Source organism: Homarus americanus, unplaced genomic scaffold (genome assembly GCF_018991925.1).
Source record: "Homarus americanus isolate GMGI-L3 unplaced genomic scaffold, GMGI_Hamer_2.0 scaffold41027, whole genome shotgun sequence".
NCBI classification, from domain to species: Eukaryota; Metazoa; Arthropoda; class Malacostraca; order Decapoda; family Nephropidae; genus Homarus; species Homarus americanus.
Window position 1 is genome coordinate 8,302,005 of NW_024745073.1, and position 20,076 is coordinate 8,322,080.

At 41.3% G+C, this 20,076-nt stretch overlaps 1 protein-coding gene across 8 annotated transcripts in view; it reads left to right on the forward strand.

Annotated features, from left to right (window-relative positions):
- The window catches only part of LOC121878565 (chitin synthase chs-2-like), a 66,380-nt gene that overhangs the window by 35,685 nt on the left and 10,619 nt on the right, over positions 1–20,076 (forward strand). For 6 of the 8 annotated variants that reach the window (XM_042384898.1, XM_042384899.1, XM_042384901.1 and 3 more), the window contains exons 5-21: positions 5,801–5,931; positions 6,895–7,057; positions 7,206–7,421; positions 7,656–7,827; positions 8,147–8,319; positions 8,561–8,760; positions 9,488–9,712; positions 9,930–10,173; positions 10,346–10,608; positions 11,323–11,533; positions 11,909–12,109; positions 12,348–12,574; positions 12,715–12,882; positions 15,531–15,845; positions 16,667–16,908; positions 17,420–17,553; positions 17,714–17,874. In XM_042384898.1, the coding sequence (XP_042240832.1) occupies positions 5,801–5,931; positions 6,895–7,057; positions 7,206–7,421; positions 7,656–7,827; positions 8,147–8,319; positions 8,561–8,760; positions 9,488–9,712; positions 9,930–10,173; positions 10,346–10,608; positions 11,323–11,533; positions 11,909–12,109; positions 12,348–12,574; positions 12,715–12,882; positions 15,531–15,845; positions 16,667–16,908; positions 17,420–17,553; positions 17,714–17,874 (3,446 nt within the window). Of the gene's footprint in view, positions 1–5,800; positions 5,932–6,894; positions 7,058–7,205; positions 7,422–7,655; positions 7,828–8,146; positions 8,320–8,560; positions 8,761–9,487; positions 9,713–9,929; positions 10,174–10,345; positions 10,609–11,322; positions 11,534–11,908; positions 12,110–12,347; positions 12,575–12,714; positions 12,883–13,275; positions 13,582–15,530; positions 15,846–16,666; positions 16,909–17,419; positions 17,554–17,713; positions 17,875–20,076 lie in introns of all 8 variants that reach the window. The other 2 variants (XM_042384905.1, XM_042384902.1) reach the window with 1 other exon arrangement.

Consider the following 20,076-nt stretch of genomic DNA (forward strand, 5'->3'; position numbering starts at 1 on the left):
TTACACCACCATACCCCTAGACCCATATCATACCACCATCATACCTCTACACCACACCACACCACACCTACCACACCCCCACCACACCACCGTCCCCCTCCGGCCGTCTGAGAGGAACAAGATTACCCTTCTCATGTCCAGATAACCTTCGCCCCTCACCCCCACCCACCCCTCACCCCTACCCCTCACCACCACCACCCCTCACCCCCCACCCCCCACCCACCCCTCACCCCCTACCCCTCCCACCACCCACCCCTCACCCCTACCTCACCACCCCCCCTCCACCCTCACCCCTCACCGTTCTTCTCTCACCTACCCTCCCCCCCCAGGCCTCACCACTAATACCTCCTTTTTAATTCACTAAGACTCAGTAAGTGAATTAGAGCAGTAGAAGCAGAAGGAGGTGTTGAAGGGGCAACAGGCCTTGACAAGCAAAGGTCACCGACAATAACCTCGCCTTTCACCCAACTCGGCGTGAAGGGTGGAACCTACCACCACACACACACACACACACACACACACACACACACACACACACACACACACACAGTAACAAAATACATTATTAATCACAGAAATTAACTCCATCATCAATTAGCTTGAAAGTTACACAACGAATTAACAAATTAAACCAAGCGTTGCAGTTTGTTGTAATGGTGGTGGTGGTGATGCTGGTGATGGTGGTGGTGGTGAAGACGTCTCCCCCCTCAGACACATCCTGGGGTATAGGGGAATTCCGCCCTGATGATCGTGGTGGTGGTAGTGAGGGGCGCTAGTGAGGTGTCCTTTTGTCTGAGGAAATACTTGGGTGATAATAGGATTTATACCTGCTTAATCCTACAACCTGGGTCCTACACTTGGCTCTTATACGTGACACCTACACCTGAGTCCTACACCTGGCCCCTACACCTGGCTCTTTCTACACCTGAGTCCTACATCTGGGTCCTACACCTAACACCTACACCTGGGTCCAACACCTGGCTCTTCCTACACCTGGTTCCTACATCTGGGTCCTACACCTGGCCCCTACACCTGGCTCTTCCTACACCTGAGTCCTACATCTGGGTCCTACACCTGACACCTACACCTTGGTCCTACACCTGGCTCTTCCTACACCTGGTTCCTACACCTACAAGGATACAACCAGTGGATGCCTCAGTGTGTGTTCAAACCTTCACTACACGGAGACATATTAAGTCCTTATATTCTCAACTAATTTAATAAACTCATATAAATATTGACATAGTGTAAGAGGATATATGAGCAAGAATGTATGAGTGTATGTATGAGTGTGTGTATGAGTGTGTGTATGAGTGTGTGTATGAGTGTATGTATGAGTGTGTGTATGAGTGTGTGTATGAGTGTGTGTATGAGTGTGTGTATGAGTGTGTGTATGAGTGTATGTATGAGTGTGTGTATGAGTGTATGTATGAGTGTGTGTATGAGTGTGTGTATGAGTGTGTGTATGAGTGTATGTATGAGTGTGTATGAACAGTTACCGTGTGTTTTAAGTATACATGTATTATATTCTTTATTTGTTTGGGTGTTAAGTACTTACCTGTGTATTAGGTTAAGGTAGGTTAGTGTTAGGGTAGGTTAGGTTAAGGTAGGTTAGTGTTAGGGTAGGTTAGGTTAAGGTAGGTTAGTGTTAGGGTAGGTTAGGTTAAGGTAGGTTAATTGTTAGGGTAGGTTAGGTTAAGGTAGGTTAGTGTTAGGGTAGGTTAGGTTAAGGTAGGTTAGTGTTAGGGTAGGTTAGGTTAAGGTAGGTTAGTGTTAGGGTAGTCACTCATGGTAAAATAAACTGACGGTAATCATCAGGTTAAATTAAACGAGAACAATAGAACAGGTTAGGTTAGGTTAGGTTTTAAATGATATAAACTGAGGAATTAACATGAATTAATCCCTGGTTTAAGTAGATTACGGCGTCACACCACAAGAGAGAAGTTTTAACAAGTTACTTAACAAAACAAAGACTTGGTGTATAAGGTGTGGTCCCTTGTTGACCTTAAAATTAGCCTTGAGAACCAAACCACAAATACTTCGCTCAGATTCCTTTAATTTCGTTCAGGTGTCGGTGTGAGTTGTGTAGCGAGGCCGTGGTCGATGTGTGGTGGACGGGGGTGAATCATTATCACACAGGTAGATCGTGGTCCAGTTTTTCTTAGGCGTGGTTAGCGGTAGTGGAGAGACACACACACACACACACACATGTATACTCAGACAGACACACAGGTACACACACACACACATGTATACTCAGACAGACACACAGGTACACACACACACACACACACACACATATATATAGACACACACACACACACACACATGTATACTCAGACAGACACACAGGTACACACACACACACATGTATACTCAGACAGACACACAGGTACACACACACACACATGTATACTCAGACAGACACACAGGTACACACACCACACACACACACACACACACATGTATACTCAGACAGACACACAGGTACACACACACACACACACACACATGTATACTCAGACAGACACACAGGTACACACACACACACACACGTATACTCAGACAGACATACAGGTACACACACACACATGTATACTCAGACAGACACACAGGTACACACGTATACTCAGACAGACATACAGGTACACACACACACATGTATACTCAGACAGACACACAGGTACACACACACACACATATACTCAGACAGCAGACATGCAGGTACACACACACACACATATATACTCAGACAGACACACAGGTACACACACACACACACACACACACGTATACTCAGACATGCAGGTACACACACACACATGTATGCTCAGACACGACTGCACACACACACGTATACTCAGACAGACATACAGGTACACACACACACACACATGTATACTCAGACAGACTGGTACACACACACACACATGTATACTCAGACTGAACACACAGGTACACACACACACACACACACGTATACTCAGACAGACACACAGGTACACACACACACTTTAGAGGGACAGTAGGAGTTAGTACTGGATAGGAAGTGTAGGGGAGGGACGGGGACGCCTCTAGCCATCCATCCTTACGTGTTGTTAACTCTCTCTCTCATATATGATTACACAAGCTCATTCCAGTGTTGTAATGTGGTTAAGTGGATAGGTTGTAAAGTGGATGTAGTAACACTGGCGGAGCTGCGTTAGGTTAGGTTAGCCACACACCCCCTACACCCCCTACACCCCACACACACCCCCTACACCCACACACCCCTACACCCACACACCCTACACCCCACACACACGACCTGTAGTTAGTGTTTTGTTATCATCTCAAAACATCTCCAGTAAACTTGTCGTAAATTCACATCTGTTATAAAGGGTGAGGGATTATTATCAGAGAACAGAGGGTAAGAGTCGCATGCATGTGTTCTCTCCACCTCCGCCGCCCACTTTTCTCCTACGTACACTCACGAATGTCTGCCCTCCCCCCCCCCCCACCCCCCACACACTGGAAGTGTGGCCAACATACTGCAGCAGGGTGTGACCCCATAGTGGAATTCCTCTCTCCTGATGGTGGGCAGAATGCTGTAGGGGGTGTGTACGAGTAGTGTTATGCCTGAGACACACGACACTTGGGGGGTTAAATATTGGTACAGTGGTGAGACATGACCAAGTTGTTATGCACCAGTCATGGGAACACTTTCACTCGTTCACCCTCATAATCCTCCTCCCACCTTCCCTCCCCTCCGTATCTCCCTTCCTCCACGCTTCCCTCCCTCCCCTATCTACCTCCTCCTCTCCTTTACCCACATAACGCACCCACCACTGTTGAACAAATGTGCTCCAGTTACACTATACATTGTGTCTTCATCTACGTGTGTACACCCATGAGTGTGTGTGTGTGTGTGTGTGTGTGTGTGTGTGTGTGTGTGTGTGTGTGTGTGTGTGTGTGTGTGTGTGTGTGTGTGTGTGTGTGTGTGTGTGTGTGTGAGTGTGTGTGTGTGTGTCAAGAAGTAGAGCAACAGTGTAACGGGAGAATAATGGCACACACTCTTGGAAAAACAAAGAGATCGACGCACTTAATGACACAATACACGACGTCACTACCAGTCAGTCAGTCAACACAAACCTTGATGGTGTGACAAAATATTCAAGGTGTAAACAATGTTGTCTCCTGGGTAAACAATGTTGTCTCCTGGGTAAACAATGTTGTCTCCTGGGTAAACAATGTTGTCTCCTGGGTAAACAATGTTGTCTCCTGGGTAAACAATGTTGTCTCCTGGGTAAACAATGTTGTCTCCTGGGTAAACAATGATGTCTCCTGGGTAAACAATGATGTCTCCTGGGTAAACAATGTTGTCTCCTGGGTAAACAATGTTGTCTCCTGGGTAAACAATGATGTCTCCTGGGTAAACAATGTTGTCTCCTGGGTAAACAATGTTGTCTCCTGGGTAAACAATGTTGTCTCCTGGGTAAACAATGTTGTCTCCTGGGTAAAAACGTAAAAAAATAAACCGTATTTGAAATTGAGGATGGACACATTTAAATGATAATGATAATGGTGATGACATAACACAGTGAGGGAGGGAGCAGCTGCCTCACCCCCTCACCCCCTCCTGCACTCTACCAAGGACGAACAATCTAGGGCCTCCACTTTCCATTTCCTCTCCTTACTTGCAACTTATACTTTACATCATTGCCGTCCATTTCCCTCACTGTTGTACTCTACGTTACGGCGCTCTACTTACAAAGGGCATCAAGCCACACAAAGTGATGATCGTGAATAGTTCGATTTCTCAGGTAACGTAAATTATACCAACAGTGATGTAGTGTGTGTGCGTGGCTCAGTGTGTACAATATAAAGACGCACACACAAACTTACACTCTGTCTTATTAGAGCGAGGAAGTGTAGAAGGTGATCATTACTTAAGATGTAGTTAAAGTCTCCCAAGTGTGTGAAGCAAGACGTGTCTAGGAGTGGGTGACATTTGTGGTGATAGGTGGCCGAAGTCAATACAGTAACCTAGACAACCAGGTCACGTGGGTACAAACACTTCCACCGAGCTGACACAAAAACTGAACTGCTACTATTACCAGAAAAAAATAACTATTGCAAGAGTTAGCCCAGAGGTGAGGCGGGAGACGGCGTTGCCACACATCGAGGTAGCGGCCCCAACCACCACCACCACCTCCCCGTTATAGAGGAAACATCGTAAAATAAACCAAACTTTCCCTCTTTTATGCTCTTAATCCCTAAACTACGATGTTTATTATTGGAAGCACACAGTCATTAGATCTTTAAATAGCCATTCCGTCTTCCTTTAAGGTGTCTTAGTGCAGAACTTAGGGGATTAAGGTTAAAGTGATTATAATCATCAAAGTGTGGTGAGATAAGGATAGGCACTGGTGTAGAGGCGTGGAGGGGAGGTTAGCTTGGGTGTGAGTGCGCCCCCTGTGTCTCCCAGGTCACGACCGACCCAGTTCCTGCTTCTACACACGTCCACGTTTTGCCCAGTCATCTGTGTACACCTGTCCTGCTCACCCCCACATGTCCCCTTCTACCCTCCACATCCCTACCCTCACACGACCCTACCCTCACACATCCCTACCCTCACACGACCCTACCCTCACACATCCCTACCCTCACACATCCCTACCCTCACACGACCCTACCCTCACACATCCCTACCCTCAAACAAACTTACCCCTCACACATCCCTACCCTCAGTCACTCACGACCATACCCCTCACACTAGTTCCCTGAATCGATCAATTAATTCTGTGTCTCTTGTCCTCAGCTAGCGAGAAGGATTACATCGCTACAATACCTGAGGAGGAGAATGTTGTATGGGCCTGGATACTGTTCTTCTGTTTCATCGTCCCGGAGCTGGGCACTTGGTTCAGGTCCACCCGTATGTGTGTGTTCAAGGTGAGTAATAACGCTGTCATCTCACCTGGTCAATTCCTTTCTGGTTCGTTGTCTCTTTCATATAAAAGTTTCGATGGTTAGATTAGCTAGGTTTAGGTTAGGTTTAGGTTTAAGTTTAGGTTAGGTTAAATTGTCAATCACTTCATCTGACGTCTCCCTCGCTGATAAAAATCACCCCAGGAAACACATGCAAACAAAAGAGCAAAGTACGATAGATGAAAATGTGAACAGGTGAGGAAATAAAGACTGAGAGAAGCTAAACAAAATAAACATATTCACTTAGATTGATAAAAAACAAAACAAATACACAAGGAAACTAGTTGAGAGAAGAGTCACTCAGTAGCACGCCCCTGACCTATGCTCCGTGATGCAGACATAATGATGGTAGTTGTATCTGTAGGACGTCTTAAATTACCAGAGACTGTTATCACACACAGTTGCATATAAGACATTAATTTACCTTTGCATATAAGTAGTGTTAGTTTGAAAGAAGCGCTTGTGCTTAGTTTCATTAGCTGAGACAGTCTACGTGAGTAATAACAAGGCCAGCTCTCTCCTGCACTGTGTTTTATTACGTCAACACACTCTGCCAGGAACACAGAAGAGGACACTCAAGATTATAGTATTTCCTACGATCTTCAGTCTTTACTTTACATCCTGTGTATTGTACTGATTCACAGGTAGAAAAGTATAGTAGTCTAAACTTGACGTCAGTATTGTTTCTGTATAGATGTAACTATAATTATACGTGTGAGCAATGAACTACTGATAAATACAATAACATTGGTCCATTATTTATACAGTGAAACCTCCATATAACGCACTTGTCTGTCCATATAACCCATTAGATGGAAGGTTTTGAATCGAACGGACCTTCGATATGACGGAATTTCCTCTCCGTGTAGTCTGTTAAATAGAGGTTTCGCTGAGGACAAGTATTTAGGTTGTGTTCCTCTCCACCAGTCATGGAAGAAGCCGTTACTTGGGGACTTCTTCGTCGTGTGGTTCTTCGAGACGCTGCACACAGTGGGCACCAGCCTCCTCGTGTACCTGGTGCTACCTGACCTGGACGTCATCAAGGGTGCCATGCTTACCAACTGTGTCGCCTTCATGCCCGGCCTGTTTGGTGGGTCCTGCTCTCCCTCCTACACACACACACACATACATATAACATCATACAAGTCATGTGGTAAACAATATTGAAATCAAAACATGTACAATAGTACTATTAAACTTGTCACTTATTTTTCTTAAGGCTTTCATTACTCCCGTAGGTCTACTATCGCGGACGAAGAAGGATTCTCACGTTTTCCTGAAGGTACTGATGGATCTGCTGGCATTGGCGTGTCAGCTGACAGGATTCGTGGTGTGGCCCATCGTGGAGTACGGTAAAGATCCCAACAGCTGGAGAATATGGCTCATACCCCTGGCCATCTTCTTCACCTCCTTCGGCTGGTGGGAGAACTATGTTGACAAGCACTCCAAGTTCAGTAAGTCACCGTGTTGTTGTTTTACCTGCATCACGCACTTGTATTCTTTCAGCCCTTAACAAAAATGAGTAATTGTAATGAATAAATAAATAATCTTCTAAATTAAAAAACAAAACAAAAACATGCAGGGCCCTTTATATAGATGCTATTTTATATTTAGATTTCAAAATGTTAATATTTTTCTTATATATTAATAAAAAAATGAGATTTATATATAACTTGACATTTGTTCAGCGATGATCAAGTACTTCGGGGGGATCAAAGAGAGGCTGTGGAGGACCCGCTACTTCTGCTATGTGTTCGTCTCACTGTGGAAGTGTCTCGTCTTCTTCACCGTCATGGTCATCTCTATGAGCACTCGCCTCCAGGACTTCTACGCCATATTTGAACTTGGGAAAGCTTTCAGGTTAGTAGAATTTTGGGTTCATGCTGAGGTTCTATATTGTGAGGAACCTACCGTTAACTTCTGTATATATAAAACATGTTTTGAATATGTTTAAAGTGACATATTTCTACTATACTCAGCTGTATCACTTTTCTGTGTCAAGCCTGATTAAAGAGACATCATTTTATCTTCGTTATAGTTTGAATCAGTGAAACAACAATACATACTAAATATTGGGTATTTTAGCTGAAAATATTGAAATAGATAATAATATAAATATAAAATAGGTTGCCTACTATCCATCTTGGGAAGTTATAACTGTTGTTGTTGTGGTGAGCAGCGGACACAGCATCAACGTGACGGAGGTGCGGGAGACGTTGCCGGGACATACAGTACCAGACTTCCCCACTGTGGCTCCGTTGGACAACACCCAGACCATCATGTCTACAGACGGCACCCCAGTATATGTTTTCCTCATCCAGGTGTTCACCGCCTGGATCTGCTATATCTTTGGTAATTAAACCTTCCCTCGATGCAGTACCGTACACTCGCCCCAAAAAGTATCACAGGAGTCGCGGTGTTCATTTTGAAATTCATCAAATCCTTCTGTAAATGTACTTTTTTGGAGCAATTGTACCTTTAAGTGAAATGACTTGTTTTAAGTATGGCACAAAACAAACATAATTCTTAAGTAAATACATATAGCTGTACAATGCTGTGATGAAATGTTTAAATAGAAAGTTATGTCCCACAGGTAAGTTCGCATGTAAGATCTGCATCCAAGGCTTCAGCTTTGCCTTCCCTGTCAACTTGGTCATCCCTGTGTCCATCTCACTCCTCATAACTGCCTGTGGCCTCAGGTTCGACACTGCCTGCTCCTTCAATGTCATGCCCCCGTACCTCTTCTGGGAGTGTAAGAACGGAGACATTCTAAATGACTTCTTAAACCATGACGTAAGTATTTGTTAAATAACTTTTATTTTTACTTTCGTAATAAGTGAGACAAAAAACTGATACAGTACATCATTTTTTAAGCACCACTAACACTTGTATGTACAATTAACTGCCAGTTATTGTGTGAAGTAAGTCTGTACTTCTGCCTATAATTGTACTTGTACTTTCAAGTGTACCTCTACTGAGTTAAATAACTGTACCTGTAGAGTATTATGTTATTTTTTTCTTCTTTTCTTTTATCCTCTTCACCACTGATCGGCTCGCTAGCCGCCTGGGCGATCGGTCACGTCTCTGTCACGCACTGTTGGCAAATACTGGGCATGCACTGGTTCCTGAATACACCTGAACCCGCTGCAGTGTTGGTAAAGTCTTGTCTTGAAAGAGCTCACACTCGGTGGCGTCACAACATTCTCTGGTAGATTGTTCCAAGAGTTTACAATCTACCAGAGAGCGTTGTGACGGCACCGAGTGTGAGCTCTTTCAAGACTAGACTTTACCAACACTGCAGCGGGTTCAGGTACATTCAGGAGCCGGTGCATGCCCAGTATTTGCCAACAGTGCTTGACAGAGACGTGACTGATCGCCCGGGCGGCTAGCGAGCCGATCTTTTGGGGAAGATAAATGAAAAGGAAAAGTAATCAGAGACGTGACCGATTGCCCAAGCGGCTGTGTGTAAAACTATATTTTTATTTCTGAACTAATGAAATGTCGTATTACTCCCGGACAGTACGCATGGGTGTGGCTCTTCTGGTTACTCTCACAGACGTGGATAACATTACACATATGGACGCCCAAGTGTGAGCGTCTTGCCTCCACAGAGAAGCTCTTTGTGACGCCTATGTACAACTCCCTCCTTATCGACCAGTCGATGGCCCTCAACCGACGGCGAGACGACGAAGGTGACGTTAAGACGGAGGACCTCAACCTTAACCCAGAGGAGCACGAGAATGAGGTGAGTCCTCTTGTTGTGATGTGTCTTATGGTGTCGTGTGAAGGATTAATAACAGGGTTTTATGATGCAGTAAATTAAGTATTAACAATGGTGTCATTAAGTTAGAGCTTTTGCAATCTATGTGGTGTGCCAGTTAAGAGGAGGCGGTCATACATTTTATATAATTTAGGTGATATACAACACAGTAATAGTAACCAAGTGGAACTATGACTCTCAGGTGTCGCAGTACTATGAGACCATCTCCATCCACACCGACTCCTCCAACACCAACAATGCCACCAAGATCAAGTCGTCTGACCACATCACCCGCATCTACGCCACAGCTACTATGTGGCACGAGAACGAGGAGGAGATGATGGAGATGTTGAAGTCCATCCTTCGTATGGATGAAGATCAGTCCGCTCGCCGCGTGGCACAGAAATACCTCAAAATTGTCGACCTTGATTACTACGAGTTTGAGAGTAAGGACTCTTGGCTATTTCTCTTGATAACATCATATATGTTTGTATACTGTGTAGCTTCTCTGTTTACCTTGTTTGTCGGTTAATTAAGACTGACTTAACCTTTTTAATTCACAACTTAACCTAGCTTCATAATACCATCTTTACTAATTCACAACTCTTTCATCTTCAGCCCACATTTTCTTCGATGACGCCTTCGAAATTTCTGACGACAACGAAGACGAAAATGTTGTGAACCAGTTTGTGAAGCTTCTGGTGGACCTGATGGACGACGCCGCCACACACGTCCACCAGACTAACATCCGTATCCGCCCTCCCAAGAAGTTTCCCGCCCCTTACGGTGGTCGCCTGGTGTGGACCCTCCCTGGCAAAACCAAGATTGTCGCTCACTTGAAGGATAAGAGCAAAATCCGACACAAGAAGAGATGGTCTCAGGTGGGGCATGGCAACAGCTCGAGGGCCTGACAATGACACCTCAACATTTTGTACACCACTGTAGCATAAAACATGAAGATAACTGTCAGTGGGGTTGTGAGAGTGTAAAGGCCATGTTCAAACTAATGTATTTTGTTATGTAATTGTGATGTTTGGCAGCTTGTACAGTACACAATTATGAGAAAGAAGTTACATGTTTTTCCATTTTATATGACTTTATCAGTTAGGATGTGAGATGCACTCCAGAAGAGAGGAGTAGTGAAGCAGTGCACCAGTCACCTTCATTACAATATACAGTACCTGTATATTTTTCGATTTTCAAACATACATATAGTTAGGTAGTACTTGTGTCAATGAGTGAGGAAGATGAGTGGTTTACTACTTGACCACAGTCATGGTTTGTAATGTATTTCACAACCTAACTGATGAAAATATATATCCCTAGCAAAAAATAAATAAAAAAATAAATAAAATTATATTCTCAATACTCAATACAAACTAGCAAACAGCACACTAACTGACTAGTTTATAATGGGGCATGTCACCTACAGCCAAGACACCTTCCATCAGGCATAACCAACTGATCCCTGTCAATTACTCTACACTATTTTATAGAAGTAATGTTAATAATAGGTAACTGACAAGTGTATCAGCTAATAAGTAATATGTACTATGATCTTTAAAATTACATTCACCTTATTTATTTGGTCACAGGTGATGTACATGTACTATCTCTTGGGCTTCAAACTGATGGACCAGCCCATCTCAGTGGACAGGAAGGAGATCATCGCCGAGAACACCTTCCTGTTGACACTGGACGGAGACATTGACTTCACCCCAAGCGCCGTCGCTCTCTTGGTGGATTTGATGAAAAAGAATACAAACCTGGGAGCTGCTTGTGGACGTATTCACCCTGTAGGCTCTGGTGAGTCGGAAGTCAGGGATTGTAAGAACCTGGCAGTCAGGCATGGGACAGGCCACTGAGTACAGTATTAGGAAAGGTTCTCTTACATTAGATAAAGATTAAAGGACCCTTCAGTACAGAGTTCTGTATGTGAACAGAGGTTCATTTGTACCATGAAAGACTCTTGTAGTAGATCTCAATGATAATAGAGGTGGTTCAGTAATACACTATTTAAACAAAGGTTAAATAGACTGAAGGACCAGCAAATAATTGAAAGAACTTCTTATGTAACGAAAGGTAACCCAGGCTAGGTGAGTCAGGTGACAGACAGTGAATCTTGTATGTCTAGTTTATTTGTTTTTACTAAGAAGGTAACTATGTACTGACTTTATACAGGCCTGATGGTGTGGTACCAGATGTTCGAGTATGCCATTGGTCATTGGCTGCAGAAAGCAACAGAACATATGATTGGCTGCGTGTTGTGTAGTCCCGGCTGCTTCTCCTTGTTCAGAGGGAAGGCTCTCATGGACGACAACGTTATGGCCAGATACACACTCAAGTCCAGTCAGGCTCGTCACTACGTGCAGTACGATCAGGGCAAGTATTGATTTAAGTTGTGGGAGACGACATAACTCATAAGGACATACCGTATTACTCTGTATTTCATGAAATATTTAGTTTCATGTAATGTAATTCATGTTCTTCTTTGTTTTCTTTATATGATATTACTTTGATGTTAAATAATTGTGGTATGAAGAAGGTATTATGCTATCAATATTCAGTAATGTTTGAAATGTCCATCTTAATGACTGACCAAGAACTGGTCTTATTGTAGGAGAGGACAGATGGCTGTGCACACTGCTGCTTCAGCGAGGTTATCGTGTAGAGTACAGTGCTGCCTCCGATGCCTACACTCACGCCCCAGAGGGCTTTTCCGAGTTCTATAACCAGCGGCGACGATGGGTGCCCTCCACCATGGCAAACATTATGGATCTGCTTCAGGCTTACAAGAAAACTATCGAAGTCAACGACAACATCTCTCTACCCTACATTAGCTATCAGGTATAACATTGTCACTCATTACCCGCCTTACATCTGATTATGAAGATTGTTCTTATGTTGTTTCATATTTCAGAGTGAGTTGTACAGTTAGTACTTAGTAGTTGATTAGGATCAGGTTATAATCATGTGATTGGTTGCAGACTATGTTGATGGCAGGTACCATCCTGGGCCCTGCTACCATCTTCCTTATGTTGGTGGGTGCTTTCGTGGCTGCCTTCAGGATTGCTAACTGGCTCTCCTTCCAGTACAACATCATCCCCATTTTCTTGTTCATGGTTGCCTGTTTCACCCTCAAGTCTAGCATTCAGGTAATATTCCCTCATGATATATCAGGAGGAACTTTAGAGCATACAGTATTGTTTTTTATGTATATTGTTTATTATGCAGTACGTATATAGTAAACTGTACAGGTATATTGTATATTATACAGTATATGTTTATATGAGATAATATATAATTTTAATATATTTATAGGAGCACCACTTATTCATTTTCATAAATACTGTCATTCTTAATGTAATATCAAGTAGAGGGAAACATCTTCCTTCGTGTATTTGTTTCTGTCCCATTATACATTAATTGTTGTGTTGTTGGTCTTTTGTGATATGTTCAGTGTTTGTTTTGTTGAACTTTGTGTAACAGTGTTCTTTGTTTTGTGTGTCTGGTGTTGTTTGTGTGGCGACAACCTGGTGCATCAACAGCTGATTGTGGCCCAGATCCTGTCAGCCAGCTATGCCTTGATCATGATGGCTGTCATTGTGGGTACTACACTGCAGCTGGGCGAGGACGGCATCGGCTCACCCTCCGCTATTTTCTTGATTGCGCTCTCGGGCTCGTTCTTCATTGCAGCCTGCATGCATCCGCAAGAGTTTAAATGCATTATTCCTGGTCTGTTGTACCTTTTGTCTATTCCATCTATGTACCTTCTTCTCATCATCTACTCCCTCATTAACCTCAACAATGTCTCCTGGGGTACACGTGAGATTGCTACCAAGAAAACGAAAAAGGTTTGTAACTTCCCACGTGAGTCCAGAATAAGAGCATGGGGACCAACGCTGCTGGAAAATTACATAGGGATGAGGAGTACAATGGAGGTGCTTGGCGATCACTACTGTAGATGTAGTGCATGGGGGTGAGTGGTACAGGGTCGGTGCATGAGGATTATCTGCCATATTGTATCTACTGTTGCTTTTTTCAGCACAAATATATAACTCGATCTTCCTTTAAAATACCTATACAGGGTACAGTATATCTATTATAAACAAATACATTTTGTAGAACAGAAATTACTATAATAATTTACCTTATTTGTAACATCATTTCCACTAACAACTATCAGCCATTACTAAAACCATCGGAACAATTTTCAAAACATAATATAATGGGCAGTAGCGCACCCAGAAATTCTGTAAGGGGGTTGGCCTGGAGGCCATGGACGTACCCAGAAATTCGTCAAGGAGGGAGTGAAATTGCGTGGCCGAAGGCCGAGCTAGCTGGATTTTTTAAACAATTTGGTGAAAGCTGAGACCTAATAAATTGTTTTATACAGTATGAAAGTCAGCAAAAAATTTGGCAAATAATGAGAGTTTTAAATAATTTTGGGTCAAAATATAATACAGGTATTTGATTATTTTAGATTAAAAAAAACATATTTCCTTAGATGATAAACTGATTACAATTGACCACATTTAGATGTATTGATAAGTAAAGGGTTTTAATGCTATAATGAATAAATTAGGAGAGTTTTAGAATTTTTTTTTTTAGAGGCCTACCTTGACAACTTGGGCGAGCGAGGGAGCTTTAAATTGGCAATTACGAGCGAATTGAGGTTTATTTCCTTTATTTTCAGACCAAATGGGACCTATTAGGTAGAAACAAATTCACTTTTGCCTGACCAGGGGGTGACATGTAGGATTCCAGCATCTGACCACGGACGATTAAGGAACCGTGGGCTTAAAGGGGGGGGGGCTGGCCCCATGAGCCCACCCTTTGGGTGCACTAGTGATAATGGGTAATACTTTTACGTCCTTAATGAGGCATCAGTAACACTCTACCACCTTTCACGTTTTTATTTCTCGGTATTTTCAGCTATCGATAACAGAATAAGTTTGGTCATCAAATGTAACTGATGCGTTAATGCCCAGTGTAAACAAAATAAAAAGTTCAGTATGGTGTAGGCCCAAAAATCACTATTACTGTGCAGGGTATTCCAATTTTGAACCTCTGAACTGATTCTTATATATGTACAACAATTCATGTGTGATGGGTGAGATATACACTGTATATCACTTCTACACACATCTGCACATAATTAAGTTCAGGGGCTCAAAGTCGATATAACATTGATTTTTGGACCACCACACATACTATAAAATGTCCACTTAATATATTATAGATACAAATTTCTAAAACAGCATCATGTCAATTTTGAAGTCATGAACTGTCACTTTAATATTGTGTTTCATAACTGTCTGTTTGTATATATGTTAAAGTTTGTTATTATAACTGTACTGTATATTGTTTGTCACAGTTTTGTTACACCTGTACTTTCATGTTGCTTTTTGTTGACAGTTGCTCATTATACTTATATTTATTCAATTATTTGCACAGTATCCTTCCCACAGTCATGCTGTTGTACCTGTTTATAAAAGGACATGTGCCACCAGCATGAAAAATATTTTTATCCCAAATCCATTCTCTAAATCTTGCAATATATGAACGGCTTACTGCTTACTACTACTGCTACTATATGAACGGCTTACTGCTTACTACTACTGCTACTATATGAATGGATCACTGCTTACTACTACTGCTACTATTCACCCATTAATAATTCATTCACCCTCTAACTCACTCATCCTCGAGTTAACCATATCATTTTTAGCCAGGTGACTCATCATTTTAATAATATACTAACAAATAACACAAACACTGGTGGCTGCCTCCTGACTGGCAGATCTCGATAGCTTACGTCTTGACAGCGGTGTACGCCCTGGTGATGATCGTGGTGCTGGTGGGCATGATCCTCAACTTCGCCGAGGAGGGCTGGAACACCCCGACCGCAATCTTCTTCCTTTGTACGACCGCTTCCTTTGTTATAACGGGCCTAGTGCATCCAAAAGAGATATTGTGTCTGCCGTGTGGCTTGGTTTATTACCTGGTGGTGCCATCCATGTACCTGCTGCTCCAGATCTACTCCTGCTTCAACCTTAACAATGTCTCCTGGGGCACCCGTGAGGTCGCTACCAAGGCCAAGAAGAAGACCAGAGAGGTAGAAGTGTTATCCTATTAGTTTCACTTATCTCATTCTTATTCTTTCTTCTAGAGAGAGAAGATGAGAGAAAACTAGCAAAGAATGTCAATAATAAATGGGTTTCTTTACTCCAGCCTACCCTTAACTCTATTACAGTACAGTATAGAATTTAAATAATAAGGGATAGAGGAAGATTGTTGATGTATCTGTTCTGTACTGTCCTGTCAGCCACCACAAACTACTGTACTGTACATACTATCCAATAATATTAAGTGATATGTCAATGTGGCAGTCAAGAGAGCAACGAAACTGTAACCTTCAGGGAAAATTTAGCACACAAGATATTTTTTTTTTTCAGAATTTTTTAACAATGATCACCATGAAGGGTGACTTGTCCACGTGTCTCAATTATTTTGGGGTTGAGCTTTGCACCGTGCATGAACTGTTACTTTGATGACTAAAGCTGGTACAATATTCCTTTAAATAACATCTCCTGAACAAATATATAAACCATATTTTTTTAGCTTACACTGTACTAATAGCATGGAAACACAGTCAAGTGCTGGTGTTTTGTTATTGCATGCATTAGGTGTTTACTGACTATTTAGCCTTGTTTTTGAGTTATGAAATGAATATACCTGTATATATATATATTATATGACTTCAGTATTGTCAATATACTGTACTATACTGTACCAAGACTACTGTATTGGATAACAGGCCTCAGAGAACATAGAAATACCAGCTTATTTTTAGTCTTGTGATAAAAATAAAGCATAAACTTATATATGTTTACAATATTTAAGACTTTATTACAATTTTTCATTTGCTCATCATAGGAAATAGAAGCAGAACGAAAGGCTGCAGAAGAAGCCAAGAAGATGAAGAAGAAGGAGGGCTTCCTTGGGTTCCTCCACAGAGAAAAGGAGAATGATGATGAAGGTTCCATTGAATTCTCTCTGGCTGGTCTCTTCAAGATCATGTGTTGCGTCCATCCCAAAGTCAATGATGAGCGTCAACAGTTGGCCAGCATTGCCAACTCCCTCGACATTCTCAAGAAGCGCTTCGAAACAATTGAGTCGTTAGTCTTCATATTCCTACTTTCTTTCCATTTAAATCAATCAGTTAACTTAATTATTAAAAGAGAATTTACAATGTCATCTTTCTCCCAATACATTTTGAATCATCCCTTTAAAAATATTTTCTCCTCATTCCAGATTCTTAATCTTTGCACTTCAACTGTTTTCTAGTGTTATGTCTTTAATAATGCAGTACAGTATTACAACAATTATATGCAGTACTTGAGCAACAATGGATACAAAACACTCAATGGTTTCATCCCCAACTTAACTCTAAATTGCTCAATCTCTTACCTGTCCTAACTTATACCCTGGTGTGATGTGAAAAACTTATAACTGCCTACAACTACAAGCTCAGTTTAACATATTCTACATACTCTTTCTGATAAATCTCTGAGTATCACAAGATTTCTGTGTCCTGTATTTCCCTGCCTTTTGATGCTCTACTTAGTGACTCCCATATCTGCTGACCTCTTACTGCTGTGTGTTCTAATTTTCTGTGTATGCCAACAGCCACATGGGTATTGCCCCAAGTGCACGTAGAAGGTCAACCATGCAGCCCCGTTCATCCATCAGGGGAGATGGTGTCTCCTCTATCAATGAAGACATTGCCAATGATTACTCCGACAGTGAGAGTGAGAAGTCTGGTAAGTTGTCCTTGCAAAGAGTGCTCATGGGCTGTGAGTTTGTGTTGTATTGTGCCATTAGTTGTTGATTTCCATTTTGATAATCACATGCCTTCGAGGTCACACTTAGCTACACCCCGACATAACTCTTACCACAACTCTTTAATTTTGCTTCTTCCAGGACCCAAGGAGGAGCGGGATGACCTGGTGAACCCTTACTGGATGGAGGACAAGGCACTTAAGCGTGGAGAGGTAGACTACATGCCAGGGGCTGAGGTGCAGTTCTTCAAGGACCTCATTGAGAAATACCTGTATCCCCTGATCAAGAACAGTACTGAGCAGGTACAGTGACTTTACAGGGCCACAAATCCAATTATTATATATATATACAGTATATATATATATATATATATATATATATATATATATATATATATATATATATATATATATATATATATATATATATATATATATATATATATATATATATATATAGTAGTATAGCTCACTGAAACAATATTATGGGTGTTATAAATGCCATATTAATGATCAACAATATACAGTTCTGTAGTATTCCTCAGCTTATGCAGCTTGCTTAGACCAGCACTTTGGTTTTGATTTATAGGTTATTATTATTTTTGATAATTTGAGTACAGTATATTGTAACTAATGAATAATTCTTCTTGTTTTGAACAAATGTTACAAGTACTTAATGACTTACAACAATGTTTCAAAGCAGTAGTTGTCCATAGCATTACAGTAGAGTAGTAGAAAGAGTAGAGGATAAGACATATTTCGAGTGCCACTCAAGTGATACCACCATCTAGGACAGTCGTAAGTATCCTGCTTGTGTTCACTACAACACCTTCCTCTCTACCTGAGGCTTCAAGAATTAGGGTTTTATTCTGCCCTGTAGACTGGGAGAGGGCCACCAGGTGTACCTAGCCCAACTCTCCTTTAGCCAGTTCTACTCTCTGCATTAACCAAAGGTGTATTGGATCACTTATACACTATATATCTATATATATAAAATGACCTTACAAAAATTCTGCTGAGGGAATTCAAGGGTCTCCTGTTACTCATGTCTACAGGTGCAACACAGCATCAATTATCTAATTCATGCTAAATTGCTCCGTCAGTACTGTACAGTACATTACAGTACATTATTCAACACTTGAGAGTGTCAGAGTGTGTACTGCTGTTGTCCACAGTCGTCATAATGATTCTCCCACACAGCAGTTTGACAGTCACCTAAAATTTACAAAAAGAATACAGTCAACTAGTGGAGAGTTATACAAAACAAAATTAAAATGTTTATAAACTGTGGAGCAACATTTTAAAGTACAGTACAGTACTGTAGTTATGAATAAAGGAAATTGATTTTAGAATTTTAAAAGTTGATGTGAAACAAGTAACTTTTTATTAATTATTTTGGTGGTCAGCCACATGGAGTATGCAACATCAGTTAATTGAAGTGCTGCTGCTGTGCCTTACTGCTGTATATCATTATTTTGGTGATGAATATTGTCAGACAGTCTGAAACATAATATGCAAATCTATTTTAGATTTTTAAGTTATATGCAGTAGTATATACTGTACAGTCTATAGTAAAAAAATAAGTATTTTAATAAGAAGAATACATACAGTATTGTTAGATGCCATGCAGTTCACAATATTTTTCTATTTTCACTTAAAACTAATGCATGTACTGTACTGTATTAAGTTTTTTAACACGCAATGTTTCAGATTATTTGACACAACACTCACCATCATTAGCCCTCAGTTTCTTATGAGCTTTCACATATTTATTCCACCCTCCAGCGGGGTGTGCTGGAGTGCATGTGCTGCAGTGTAACACATGCATGGTCTCCAAGCACATGGTCTCTATTTTACTCTACCAGTCTTTTCCTACTCACTAATGGGAATGGAAAGCATTAAACTATGACTATCAGCATAATAATGTACTCTGCTGTGTGTGATTTTTTTTGTATGTAAGATTTTAAAGCAATTTGAAATTTCTGTCCACTTTAATTGATAACTATATAAAGGAAGGTAGTAAAAGATCTCAGTTGATTTAATCACTATTGGCCAACCAACTCATAATAAAAAAACTTTATAATTCTTTTGACTTATAATTAAATATTACTTAATGACTTAATTTGTCATGCCTGTAAAACTAAAACAGTCCTTCTGAGAACTGTCATTTTAATACTGTGTTATATATGGCATCCGTTGCTGCCATTAGTCTTCCACTGAATTGTCTTCTGGTCATGGCTATCACTACCTTTTATGGCTCTTTAAAATAGAATCTGCTGGTGTTGTAAATTATCCTCACTATGGACTGTATAAAGCATAGTCGAGACAGTTAAATAGGTTGGTTACCGTTATCATCATCATAACTGACACAGATACATATACTAACAATATATGTTAATGCTGAAGTCATATACAATTACCACAGCTTAATCAGGTCAAAGTACAGTACAGTACTCTCAGGTTGTTAGTTTATGAATGAGGACCAACATTGCTTGGGGCAGTTTG